Source organism: Lissotriton helveticus, chromosome 1_1 (assembly GCF_964261635.1).
Source record: "Lissotriton helveticus chromosome 1_1, aLisHel1.1, whole genome shotgun sequence".
Taxonomy (NCBI): domain Eukaryota; kingdom Metazoa; phylum Chordata; class Amphibia; order Caudata; family Salamandridae; genus Lissotriton; species Lissotriton helveticus.
The window spans coordinates 770,649,200-770,663,286 of record NC_136057.1 but is presented as its reverse complement, the minus strand read 5'-3'; the positions used below and the strand labels follow the sequence as shown (position 1 = coordinate 770,663,286).

Below are 14,087 nucleotides of genomic sequence, written 5' to 3'. Positions count from 1 at the left end.
GTTATTAGCAGTGAGATTATCCACGATCTTAGCGATCTTGCAATTTGCAGAGCATATCGCACACCACGCTGCTATCTCCAGAATTCATATGGGGGACAGAGAGCATAAGATCTTTCTCTACGCAGATGGCGTGGTGCTCTTTATCACTCAACCGGATGCCTCCACACCCCCACTCATGCAGGAGTTTGCTGACTTCGGTCTGGTCTCAGGCTTTAAAATTAACATTCATAAAACACAGGCCCTGAGTCTCACCATGCCTAGTGCAGATATAGAGCGACTAAAAAAGGATTTTCCCTTTGGATGGGCTGACTCCGGGATCCCCTATTTGAGCCTCTAAATATTCCCCACGTTGGTTCGCACGGTATGTGAGAATTATGATAACCTATTGAACAACACTCGGGCCACCCTCCAACGTTGGAGACCACTCACACTGTCTTGGTTGGGCAAGTTGCCCGCTGTCAAGGACACTATACTGCCTCGCATGCTGTATGTAATGCAAACTCTCCCGTTGCAACCCCCTCAGGCACTTGCCAAACTACAGCACCTCCTATGGATTTTGTTTGGGGTGGGAAAAAAGCTTGTATGGCATGGCAGCAAACCTACCTAAAACAAGCAGTGGGGGCCTGGGATTTCCCCATTTAGTACAATATTATCAAGCTACCCAACTATGATAGATGGTCAAATGGTATAGGCCCATGTCCGAGAAACATTGGTGTTTCATTGATCGGGCAATAGCGGGCATACACATGTGGAAGGTTCCATGGCTGCCCAGGCGCCACTGGCTGGTAGGGGTGTACATTTCCCCAGTGCTGAGAGCTATAATGACTGCGTGGGACAGAGTTCAGGTGTCACAGGGTCTTTCTACACCCATGTCCTCATTGACTCCTTTTATAAGCCAACCGGAGTTCCCGGCAGCGCACCACGGACAAAGTTACCGCACCTGGCAAGAGGCCAACTGCAAAAGGATGAGCGATCTCTTTGATGAAGAGAGGGATTATGGATTTTTCACAGCTCTCGGCTGGATATGGCCTTCCCAAAACAACATATTGGCAATACCTTGCCCAAGGAAACTGGGTGACACAACCGAATGTTAGCATACACGCAGGGCGCCCTTTAACGAAGTCCGAGAAATGGCTGATAACCAGAACTTCAGACAAGCGTTTATTATCAGACTTATATACCTTTTTAACCATAACCACACAGCGAAACAAGACACCAGCGCAGCGCAGGTGGGAGACACAATGCGAGAGATAATTTACCCCAAAGGAATGGCAGGACATCGTACTTAGAGCTAGAGCCTCCTCTTGTAGCACAGCAGACCAACAGATGTTCCTCATAAAGAGCGCATTACTGGTATTATACCCCAGATAGGGTAGCGCGATGGAATGAGGGGCAGACGCTCATTAGTGGTGCCAATGCGGCCAAATAGGCACCTTGACTCATTTGCTATGGGAATGTCCAAAGATACAGCCTTTCTGGGATGCCATACTGGCAGACATCAACACTACACATGATACAGACCTGCCAAGATTCCCAAGCTACATACTTTTAGGCCTTCCAAATACATTAACATATCCTCTTAAATCGTGCTGAGGGTGCGCTATTACGCTGGCCTTGGGGTAAACACGTACTATTAGCTAGGTGGGGTAAGGAATCATTCCAACCAGGCTAGATTGGCTACATAAGTTATGGGAAGTGGTAGGAATGGAAAAGATAACGGCCAGTACATCGCACAGGCTCTCCCGCTTTCACACAACCTGGAGCTCCACAGTGGAGTTTCTATCCTCCGAATTTAATGTATTAACATGCCCGATATATCTACTTGTACTCGGTCTTACCAGATATGCCCCACAAAATTCATAGAGAGCCTCGCAGCAGGAACACAAGCCACATTATGATCACCGCCGAGGGACACAAGATTGTAAACAGTGATGGAGCCCGTACTCCCCCTATTCTCTTCCTTTCTCTCGCTTTCAAATTCCATCTTCTCTTTCTAATTTGTTTTTCTATGATTTTTGCCCACTGGCTGTCAGGTTGTAGGTGGTGCTTTTTGTCATGGAAAATTCAAAATGTAATAAAAAGATATAAACCATGAATGTATGTTGTGTGCATGCTTGCGGGTGAGAGTGTATTTATCTGTGAGAGAGTGTATGTATCTGTGAGAGAGTGTATGTGTGTGAATTTGTCTGTATATGTAAGTATTCGTGTGTGAGTGAAAATGGAGGTCTAACTGCATGTAATGTCACTTCCGTTACCCCTGTTATTTCGGAATGGAACTGATATTACCTTTCTTAAATGACCAGATAACATCTGAAAGACAGAGGGCAACATGAAACAGACTATACATTTAACCATGTTCTTACAAGACAAAAATCACAATGTTTTGACACTGTGACCATGATAATCTATTGCCAGCTTGATTATTTAATTAATTAATTAAGTAATGTATTTATTTAAAGTATTTATAAAGTTCACGATCATCCCCTAAGGGATATCCAGGCATAAGACCTCATAGTTGCCAAACTCCATCCATAACAGAAGCCATTAGAGCATCACAACATGTAAAGGCTACTTTTAGTATACTTGTAATACTGCATTTATTTCCAAGCTAGGGCTGGAGAGTACATAGTGATCAGTTTCATGGTTGCACAATTCAACTGCAGAAGCTGGTGCATTCTACCACTTACACGAAAGTCCCATTCCTTTTTCACGTATGGATTTTGAAGGGAGATGAAAAACTCAAGAACACTAATTTTTCAATTGCGAGCAATTGCCAATTGTTTGTCCTATTGGATTAATATCAAGCTCAGGCATTTATGCATCTTTTTGAAAATTGGCGTTTTCATAGTTCACTATTGTTAGATTTGGGGGTCTCTAGTTGGCTCAGGTGGATACATGTGACAAATAGGGACCCTCTCCTCTAGTCCGGATAAGGGGATTACACTCCTAAAATAACCCCTGCTCACCCCCTTGGGAGCTTGGCACGAGCAGCAAGGCCTTATCTCAGAGACGTTGTAAGTTAAGCACTTGTGACCACATACAGTAAACCAGTTATGTTATGTTATATTGGTATTTGTAGCGTGCACAATTACTCTTGAGTATCCTGGCGCGGAGCAATACTACATAGACAGCGAGAGCGAAGCATTTTAGTAGGCCTGACTGAAGAGGTGGGTTTTGAGGAGTTTTTTAAAGCATCTTAGGTCCCGCGTGTGGCGGAGTGTTAGTGGGAGGGAGTTCCAGAGAGTGGCTGCTTTCACCGAAAACGATTGACCGCCCAGCCTGGTTCGTCGGAAATGGGGGATTGCCACCAGACGCTGGGAGGCCGACCTGAGTGATCAGCTGGGGATGTAAAAAGCCACTCTTTTCTTTAGGTAGGCGGGGCCAGTCTCATGCAGGGCTCTATGAGTTAGAACCAGGGCCTTAAACTGGACTCTTTGGGCCACTGGCAGTCAGTGGAGTGTGGCCAATTGAGATCTTATGCTGGTGCGTTTAGGGATGCCCAACAGAAGTCTTGCAGCCGCGTTCTGGATAAGTTGCAACTTATTCACCAGAAATGAGGGGGAGCCCAAATAGAGAGCGTTGGCGTAGTCCAGGCGGGACAGTATGAGGGCTCGGGCGACCGTCTCTTTTGCCGGTTGGGGAAGCAGGGGAAAAAATCTGCCTAGGGATTTGAGGGTCCCAAAGCAGATGCCCGTAAGTCTTTTTATATGCTCTGAGAATCTCAAATCGTCATCAAACCAAATGCCAAGATTCTTGGCTGGGCCGCCCTCCGAAAGGGGACGTGGGAAATCAGGTGGCCATATTGATTCTGTGAACAGGGCAGGGAATTGCCCGTATAGTATTATTTCGGATTTTCCTTCATTGCATTTTAGTTTGGCCTGAGCCAGCCAAGTGAATACGGCAGCAAGGCATTTTTGTGCTGCGTCCGTTTCCACCATCGAGTTGCCTCAGGTGAACAGGAGCTGGGTGTCATCGGCGTAGGCCATAATTTTGGCGCCCAGCTCTTCAGCCAGGAAGATCAGCGGGGTCATATAGATGTTAAAGAGGAGCGGGCTCAATGTTGAGCCCTGTAGGACCCCTGTCTGAACTTCCCTGGCTGAGGAGGAGTACGGGGGCATCCAAACTTGCTGGGAGCGGGAGTCTAGAAAAGATTCCAGCCAGGACCGCACTGACCCGGTGAAGCCGATGGATGTAAGGCGCGCCAGGAGGAGTTGGTGGGGAACCGTATCAAAGGTGGCAGAGAGGTCCAATAAAATCAGAGCTGCTCTGCCGCCCTTGTCCAGACATTCCCTAATGGCTTCTGCCACCTCAACTAGGGCCGTCTCTGTGCTGAAGGAGGCTCTGAAGCCTGACTGTGCCGGGTGGAGAGCCCCAGAGTCTTCCACAAAGGCATTCAGCTGCCGAAAGGCGACCTTTTCGCAGACTTTGGCCAGTGCAGGAAGCAGGGAGATGGGACAATAGTTGGCTGCAATAAGTGGATCAGCCGATGTTTTTTTTAGGAGTGGCAGGAGTTTAGCCTGCTTCCATTGCTTGGGCACCACTGCAGACTGCAGTGACCAATTGACCATGGCGGTAACTTCCGACCCGACACAGTCTGCTATTCCGGCTAAAACTCTCGCCGGACAAGGGTTAGAGGGGGATCCAGATTTGAGTGATTTGAGGAGGGCAAGGATGTCCGATTGTTCGACCCTATCAAATTGGGGAAGGCTCCTGTTCGAAGCGGGACAGAACGTGCCGATAGGAGGGCGTGAGGAGGCGTCACTCACAGCTAGGCCCTCCTCAATAAGTTTGATCTTGATAATAAAAAAAGAGGAGAGCTCCTCACACCACCCTGCGGATACAGGGATCATTTTTTGCTCCGCCTGCGGTGACAAGCAGCTTTGGACGATGGCAAAGATTTCTTTGTCATTATTATCTGCCTTCATGATTCTGGTCGCAAAGTAATCGCCTTTAGCCGCCTTAACTGCAGTATAGTATTGCCTTTGGGATGAACGGAGGTTAGCTTTGGCTTGCGGGGAATAGGCAGCCCTCCATAGCTGCTCAAACTTCTTGCAGGTCCTCTTCCGCTCTTTGAGCGCTGGCGTGTACCAGGGTTGAGAAGACAGTACACGCTTGGGGTTTTTGGATTCAGGTTTAGAGATGGCCTTAACCCCCTGGCTGATCCAGGCATTAAATAGGTTGACTTGCCCCTCTAGATCATTGGCAAGAGCCATCTGGGAGTGCGCTAGGACCTCAGCCAGACCAGGTATACTAATTTTCCGCACTAGGGGGCCTGCCGAAGGAGGAGGGTGACGAGATGGCAGGACGATAGCCCAGGAAAAGTTAATCACAGCATGGTCTGACCATGTGACCGGCAGGGGGTCTTTAATATCTAGTGTAAAATTGGAGCACACCAGATCTAACACATGCCCTCGAGAGTGTGTGGGTTTGGAAATCCACTGTGTCAGCTGAGTTACCCCCAAGAGGTCTTGAAGGGCCAGTGTCTCCAGCGAAATGGGAGAGTCTAAATGTATATTGAAATCTCCGAGAAGGAGAAATTCCGGAAAGCGTAGCACACGTTCCGCCAGTGCTTCTCCTAGGGAGCTGAGAAAGGAGTCGATCTGCCCAGGCGGTCTGTAGATCAAGGTTCCCCCTAGCGTAAAGTGAGGAGTCAAAATGAAGGAGAAGTCAAAGTCTTCTCCATCCAGCACGTTAATGGATTTATCACAGGTAAATGCCCACGATTCCCTGAACACCACTGCGGTGCCGCCGCCTCTACCTGAGGTACGATCGGCCCTCGCTAGGCGGTAGCTGCGTGGGACCGCCAGTTCTACCACCGGGGCGCAAGATTCTCTGAGCCACGTTTCCGTGAGAAACAGGATGTCCAGGTTGTGGTCAGAAATGAGCTCATAAATATTATCAGCGTGTTTAACCATCGAGCGTGCATTAATGAGGGCGGCTCTAATTCATAGCACTGTCTGGTTTTTAACATGTAGACAGGTTGATAGGGAAGGAATGTGGATATTGCAGTCCGGTCACTCCCACACCACATCCCATCCCGGGTTGCACCTTTTCTGACCCGTGTGGGTGCCAGGGTTCAGGGAATACAGAGTGTCACGGCTATAAACGTGAGAATCCTTGACCCTTGAAACAAATTTGGCAGCCGGCATGGTCGTTGGCCCGGTCCCGGCGCGGACGGACGCAGACGGGCTTACCTTAGGCGCACCTTCGGCGCACCATCGTCGCGGCCGCTGCGCCCGTCCGCTGCGCCTCGGCCAGCACATTGAGTTATGTAAAGGGGTATCGGGAGGCGCGGGCTCCTTGCTCCGCCCTCCGGCTTGCAGGGATGTCCCTGATTGGTCCGCCTACCTCCCCATGAGCTCTCCACTCAATCGGCACTCAGACGTGGTGGAACGGAGCCCGGGATTCGGCGACCAGACAACTAGTGATCAGAGGAGCAGCCTAACTCGCTGACGTCCTTGCAGATGTGCCAAATAAACAGAACGGGTGACAAGGTTCACGTTATTCAACAGTATGTGCAATATTTATAACAGCTAAAAGGTGAGGAGCAGCCTAACTTTTAAAACAGCTCATATGTGAGGAGCAGCCTAACTCGCTGTCGTCCTCTGTGCAAAATCCACAATGTGCAAAGTAGGTAAAAAACGGCTTATAAAATCAAGTTTTCAGTTAGTACAGATTCTAAAAAGCAGACAGCTCGCACAGCGGCAACAGCAGCTTCTAAGTAGTAGTGTAGTGACAACACTACAAATGGACACCGCACAGATTTTATATAAAAAATAAGTAGACTTTATATAGAGTTACCACAAGACCATAAACGACAAAAATACACAATACGATTACCTTAAGAGGGTAGATTTAAGCTTAGTTCAGCTCAGTTCTTAGATGCAACACTCTGTGTCAATGTACCTTAGGTTGCATTGCGCTTCCACGGCAAGCAATGTGGCAGCGATGGGAAATGCGGCAAAGTTCAGATACAAAGAAATAAAGACGTGAAGATCTTCCAGATGCGGCACACTTCTCTGGGATGCGAGAAGTTCTCGGTCGATGCGTGGACTGCAGCAGCGGCACCCTTACGATGCGACGACACCAGCTCCAGCGGCGACGCTCTTCTCCCACGATGCGTGAAGCTTCAGCTCGATGCGACAACTATAGCGGCGACACACAAGATGCGACAGCAGAAGCTCCGACGGCGGCGCGCTTCTCGGAGATGCAAGGTGCTCTTGGTTGAGGTGGTGCAATGCGACAATTCCAGCGGCGACACCCTCCTTCGGAGTTGCGATGGCAGGCACAGAGACGGCGAAACGCTCCGACCTTGTTGCGAGATTCTTCTCCTGATGCGGTGCAGTGCGACAACTACAGCAGCGACACCCTCCTTCGGAGTTGCGACAGCAGCAGCAACGACGGCGACGCGCTTCCTCTTCGTTGTGGCACGCTTCTCTCCAATGCGGTGCAGTGCGACAGTTCCAGCGCTGACACCCTCCCTCAGAGTTGCGACGGCAGGCACAGCGACAGCGACATGCTTCTTCTAGTTGAGTCGCGCTTCCAGCTCCTTGCGACACGCAGTTCCTCAGAAGGCCCAAAACAGCAGCAGGCGCTTCCAAAGAACTCTGGGGAGCTGGGGGTGAAGTCTGTTGTCCCTAAAACTTCAGCAGGAGGCAAGCTCTTTTCCAAGCCCTTGCAGATCCTTCACAAGTTGAAAGCAAAGTACACAAGGTTCCTTTCTCCTTCCTTTGGCAGTAAGGCAACCACTGCAGGCCAATCTCCCAAGCAGCACTTCAGCATGGGAATAGTCTCTCCTCAGTTTCTTCAGGTTCCTCTCCTCAGTAAATGTTTCTTCTTGTGGTCCAAAAGTGATCTAATTTCATGGGATCAGGGTCCCAATATGTATACCCCAAAATCCTTTGTTCTCTGAGGGGAGAGGGGCCTTTGCCCAGTCCAAACCAGTTCTGAAGCACTCTGTTTACCAGACGTCTCCTTTCCTTTCACAGTGCAGGGCAGGCACATCAGACCCCCCCACAGGAGGTGGAGCCAGCATTGTGGAAGGCAAGTACAGTCCTGGAGCACTTTGTTTACAGGACTCCTTCTCTTCTTTCATTGTGCAGAGAAGAGACATCAGCCGCTCCCCAGGGGGTGGAGCCAGCATTGTGGAAGGCAGGCACAGCCCTATTCAAGGTTCAAGTGCAACTCCTCCCTCCCATCTAGATGCAGATCTCCCTATTCACCACTGGGTGACTCAGCCTGTCCCTTGGAATCCCCCAGCCCTGTCACTCACAATACCAGACAAAGGAATACACAACCTAGCTGAGGCAGGTTTGAATGGTTATACAAGCAAATACCTACTTTCTAAAAGTGGTATTTGCAAACACAGGATATTAAAACCAACTTCACTCATAGATGTATTTTATCATTCTGAGTTCAGACATGCTAAACTCGAATTTCTACCAGGTTCTCTGAGACAGTTAGGATTATAGAATGTAATAACTCTAACAGCCCATTCTGGCCTATGGAGAACAGGTAGCCTTGCAATAGTGAAAAATGAAAATGGCTGTAATTCACTATTAGGACATGACAAACATCAGCGCTTGTCCTACCTTATACTTACAATGCACCATGCCCTTGGGCCTACCATAGGGGTGACTGATATGAAGAAAAGGGAAGGTTTAGGGACTGGCAAGTGGGTGCACTTGTACAGTCAGCATGAGAGTACCAGACTGCACGCAGGCTCTGCAATGGCAGACTTTAGACACATTTTACAAGGCTGCTTCTGTGGGTGGCACAACCAGTGCTGCAGGCCCACCAGCAGCATTTGGATTTACACTCCCTGGGCACACACAGTGCACTAGGCTAGGGTCTGATAAGTAAACCAAATAGCCAAACATGGAACCACTGATTAATACATCAATTTACAATAGGGATCACTTGCACTGTGGCACTGGATAGCAGTGGCACAGTGCCCAAAGCATATAACACCAGCAAAAATACATGAGGCAACAGCAAAAATGGAAGGGAGACCCACGGCAATGGTGCCAGGTCTAACAACTATTTTGGCATTTTAAAAGTTTATTAAAGTTTAACATTTTATATTTTTGCATTTCCAATGTGTCCTTTTTTATTTTGGGTGGGTGAAGTGCTACCTCATTGTAAATGGAATATGTTGTGGGCAAGTAGTGTTGAACCGCATCATTTTGAGCTAATATGTTTAATGTTAAATTGGTAACTCCTTGTTCTCCTTTAATTAAAAAAAATATTGCAGATCTTTATGCTGGTCACATAGTTAAATCAATATTTGCATGCACAATAAAAAGAATTAAAAAGAAGATGATGCCGATACTGTGCTTCAAGTACAAGATGCTGTGTATAGTCCACCGCTGCTATGTGAATAGAAAATCAAAGCGTCCACATTTGAACCAATAGAAGAAAATGTGTGAAAAAAATATGTTTTCTTGATGGACAGAGCTCTTCGTTTTTTTTAACTGTAAATTTATTTTGTTGATAAATATTCTAATGTTATTTTCCATTCAACTTGCAGGTCGGATTCTTAACCGATTCTCCAAAGATACAGCCATCATGGATGACCTACTACCGCTTACCATATTTGACTTCATACAGGTGTGTGCATTGATAGTTCTTTGATGGGTTGCCACTCAGTGATGGATGCTTCTGAATATAAATGGAAGCGGTGAACATGATTTAGGCAAGTTAAGAAATCAATGATCACTTGAAATTAAAAACGTGAAGGAAAGGTGAGGCTGTTGCCTTATTTAAACCGTACCCAGAAAACCTAAGGGTTTGTTCCATTCAATGCATCAGGTGAAAAGCCAAGATAAAGAAAAGATTTGAGATTTAGCTGGTAGAATGAATCAAAATTAGTCAAAACATCCTATTTTCCTTGGTTGGCGTGGGGCGAGTTAAGGCTATTCTGTGAACGAATTAACAATTAGCAAAGAAGCAGTTTGAATCTATCTGTATAGAACTAACAAATTAATAATACTCTCAAGGACTAATGAAAAAAGGTGGAAATCAGTTCTCGAAACATTTCCAAAATTGGATCACTCTTTCAAAGAATAATTTGTTGTAAAACTGCCAAAGTATGTTTACAAGAAACATAATAACACCATGAAGCAAAGCAGTTTGAAGTCTAGTATGCGGGTTGTTGCTTTGCTAACACCGCCTCTGACATCTAACAGGGAATAGCCAGTGTAGAGGTGTTCTTGCTACCGCTGTACTAGCGCTGATGTGGGTGACACAGGAAGTGCTTTGACCTGTTGTTAATTCGCAGGTGCCCAAATGAAGTACCTTCATGCATCCTTGTTTTCCAAAACCTAAACCCAAGCATCCCTCGATAATTTCATCAGCCCATTAAAAAACTGTATGTTAGAGGTGCTTCTCAGATGAAAATAGATGTTCAATCTGAATGAGAGAAGATATTAAGTAACAATGATCACTGGACTGGTGCCAGGTCCTTCTTTTCATTTAACAAGTCTCCAGTGGGGAAAGACCCCTGCGTCGCTCCGTTGTTGACCATAATTGAATGTAGGGACAGATATCCTCCAGCGTGAGCCACTCCCCTCCACCCTCTCTCTTTTCTACCACCTTTAAACCCGCCCAGTTGGTCCTGAGAGGATACTGTACAGATCACTCGATACTTCAGTTGCTCAAATTTTAAGCTGTGCCCTTCAGGAGGAAGTCGAATGTCTCGCTGGAGGGTATTATCTGAACAATGTTTGCCTCAATCTACCTTTACTCTGCTCTACGAGAGCTACATTTTATTACTAAATCTCCACTGAACAGGAGAGTGCGGGTTTATGTAGGAGTGACCCTTCCGAAACGTAAAGCAGTTCTGCAGAGTACAGATGGTCATAATGGTCAGCACTAAGAGATGCTGATAAAATATTACAAGGAAAAAGCAGTGCCTGGTAGTGAGTAAAATTGGATTAAAATGTCTATTGGCGTAATAAAAACGAACTGTCATTCATATCGACATGTAACCTATGTAAACACCGCTGAAATGCAGCTCCAGCGGGCACAGACAGACTGCAGATGAAATTGACACACCTTAAAGTCTAAGAAATGTAAAGCTGTTCGTGCAATTACGCACAATGACGCAACGTAGCACAGTACATGTATCAGGTGTTAATGTTTGAGGACTGTTTCCTAACTAAACATTTTAGGATGTTAAGAGAGTGGCGCCAGCATCTTTCTAAGCTTCTAGGTATTGAATCTAGCATTTGAAAACAGTTGTGTTTACAGCCTGCATTCAAATAAATTTATTTAATTTGCTCAGATTGTATGGTTTTGAAGCACATCAATATACTTTGGGTGCACTAGTGCTGAATAGAAGGGCACAGATAAAATCAATTATTTAACCAACAAATAGCTGAATTTAGAAGAATGTTTCAGACTCAACCTTCCTCTATTGCCTGCTTAAACAGTGAACAAAATAATTGGGCTTATGTGACAGGTTTTAAAGCATTCACTGGCAATCATGAGTAGCTTGTAGAAAGAAACAGCTTAAATCAACGCACAATGGTACCCGTGGAAACACAGAAGAGTGGCCAAAAACGAGGAAATTATAAAGAGGCCCAGGATACACCTACTTGTAATATTCTGGGTAATTTCGAGCCTATGAAGCATGTCTTTGGGCAATCCCGGATCAATGGATGTGCCTTAATCCAGTCGGGAAGGAAGATACAGCAGCATATACATACCCATTCTCTAACACTCAAGTAGGAGATTAGGATAAATCTTTAAGATCCTAGAAAGGAGATTCCAGAAAGGTTTGGCTCTCAACACACTGCAAACTTCACTATGCTTACATTACATGGCGTTTGGAGAAAATGCCAACAATAAATAAAAAAGATTTTGTATCTTAAAGAACTTTTAAACATGCAGCTATATTCATGGGTGTGTTACAAGCTCGTGGTGCTGGTATTTGCTGATGGGATGACATCCCCGGAGACAAGAAACTGCATATTAATAAGAAGTTCAACTCATGTCAGCTCTAACATACATAAAATATATTTTAATGAACAATAATGATATGAATATGTATAATAAAGTGTAACAAGAAACAAGAAAATACATCATCATCATCAATAAAGCTTCATTCGACATTTTGTCATAAAGGCATAATCCAATATATAAATCACCCAATAAAACCGATAAAAAGAAGAATGAGTAGTGTCTCTCAATTATAAAACATCTGTATAAAAAATTATAAAAACAGCAAGACTGGAGGAGCCAAGATGGCCGTCGGAACGGTCGTGTAAGCGCCCGGCTCCGCGAGCCTTTCACTCCTGCATCGATATCCTGCCTCTTTTCCTATGCCTGTGATGCGGTAAAACGGAGATTGAAACGCGCTGACAACGCTCGCGTTCCTCCGAAGTCCCTGCCTGCTGTTATTGCGGAGATCTGGACACGCCGCATTTCTTCCACGGTTGTCCCTGGACCCTCTGTCTGCCGCCGCCGCTGGACGCTGTCTCACCGACGTCGGAGAGACGATATGGGGATGCCCTGTTGTTTGCGGTGCTGCTGCCGGCTGCAGTAAGAGATGATGTGTATCCTTCGCGGAAGTGGCGGATTCCCTCTGGGCTGTATTGTACACTGACGAGGTGGGATTTCCCTCTCGTAATGCCTCCCATTGTCCCTCTGCTGACGGGCTGAGCTGCCTCCATTTTTGAACATCCTTCCTGCCTAGGGTCGCCCTCCTCGCCTGAAGCACCACTCCGTGCTACGAGCAGTGTCTCTACCTGCACCCCGACCTTTCCCCCGGGGTTTGTGTCGCCCTCCCCCTCTCACTGGGGTTTCATCGGCGATAAGGTACTGACGCTGTTTTTTTGGGATGGGCTGATGAATGCCCCCTTATCTCCCGGGGGTGCTATCCTGGCTGGTCTTGAGAGTGGTGACGGCCCGACGGCAACAACCTACGCCATGGACCGCTTGGAGCCGCAGCGGGATTTGACTCATGGCGATATCCTGGCAGCGCTCGCCGGCTTATGGGACACATGGCTTCGATGCACCCAGCAGCTGGGTTGGAAGATTAACGACGCCATTTCTGCCCCGGGGCGCCTGACGCGATCCGGCTCCCTATTATTTCCGATCTCTCCTGAAATGGATAATATGTTTCTACATGCCTGTCCGGTACAGTGGATGATTCCTGGCAACAACGAATTGTATCAGTCGGTTGATGGAGCTGCTGTTACATTGTCTCCCCCCACTTCGAGACTTGTGACTCTGCCGTTGCTTTTGTCCCCATTGCCTTCATCACCGCCTGCTCGGCTGCTGACCCTCCTGGCCGCCTTTCCCTCTAAAGGCATTTCTCTACGGTGGTGGACTGTTTTTTATCCTGTGCATACGGGGACGATGGTATTCTTGGACACTGGACATATTGTAAAATGGAGACTTTCACTTCATCTTCTCCTGCGTCTTCTTCGTTGGGGGCGGCCATCTTGTCCTTTTGTTCTGCCTTCGGTGGGCTCCCAGCGGTGGCCATGTTTGATGGGCTTTCGACGTTCGGGCCAGGGCTGAAGGTTTTCTTCTCATTGACTTTGTTTGTTCTACGGGCGATGATTCGGACTGGGACGCTTTCTACTATGTTTGAATGCGCTGTTTTGAATGTTTCTTTTCCCCACCTCAGGTTGTATTAATTTGTCCTGTTGTTGATCCTTTTGGGTGGGGTATAGTTTTCGTGCGGGCTGTGGAGTCTGGGAATAATTGGTTCTGGCCCTCCTTCGGGTTTCGGTGCTCTATGGGAGTTTTAGATCGGGATGTTCCTTTCTTGCTCTCATAATTTAGGTTCTTTCCTAACCCTCTCCTTTTTCTTTCTTCTCTTCCTATTCTACATTTCGGGATTGCTGGGCGACAGACACACTGCTGGGGGGGGGTAGGCCGTAGCCTCCGCATGCGTGTAGGGTGGGGGGTGGGATGGGGTCCTTAGTTTATGGGTTTTAGTTTCTATGGTGCCTTTGTTTCTTTTTCTTTTGTCTTTCTTTTCTTTTCTTTGGGTCCATGTGTGGGACTAATGCGGGCGGGTGGCGGCATGCGATGATTCGATTGCTCCTGCTGTTACTTTAGTTACACGTACCTTG

The 14,087-nt window shown here is 47.0% G+C and overlaps 1 protein-coding gene across 1 annotated transcript in view; it reads left to right on the top strand.

Annotated features, from left to right (window-relative positions):
* Positions 1-14,087, top strand: part of CFTR (CF transmembrane conductance regulator) — a 1,176,514-nt gene that overhangs the window by 944,970 nt on the left and 217,457 nt on the right. Inside the window, exon 18 of the mRNA XM_078674337.1 lies at positions 9,530-9,609. Coding sequence (XP_078530463.1) covers positions 9,530-9,609 — 80 coding nt within the window. The remainder of the gene's footprint in view (positions 1-9,529; positions 9,610-14,087) is intronic.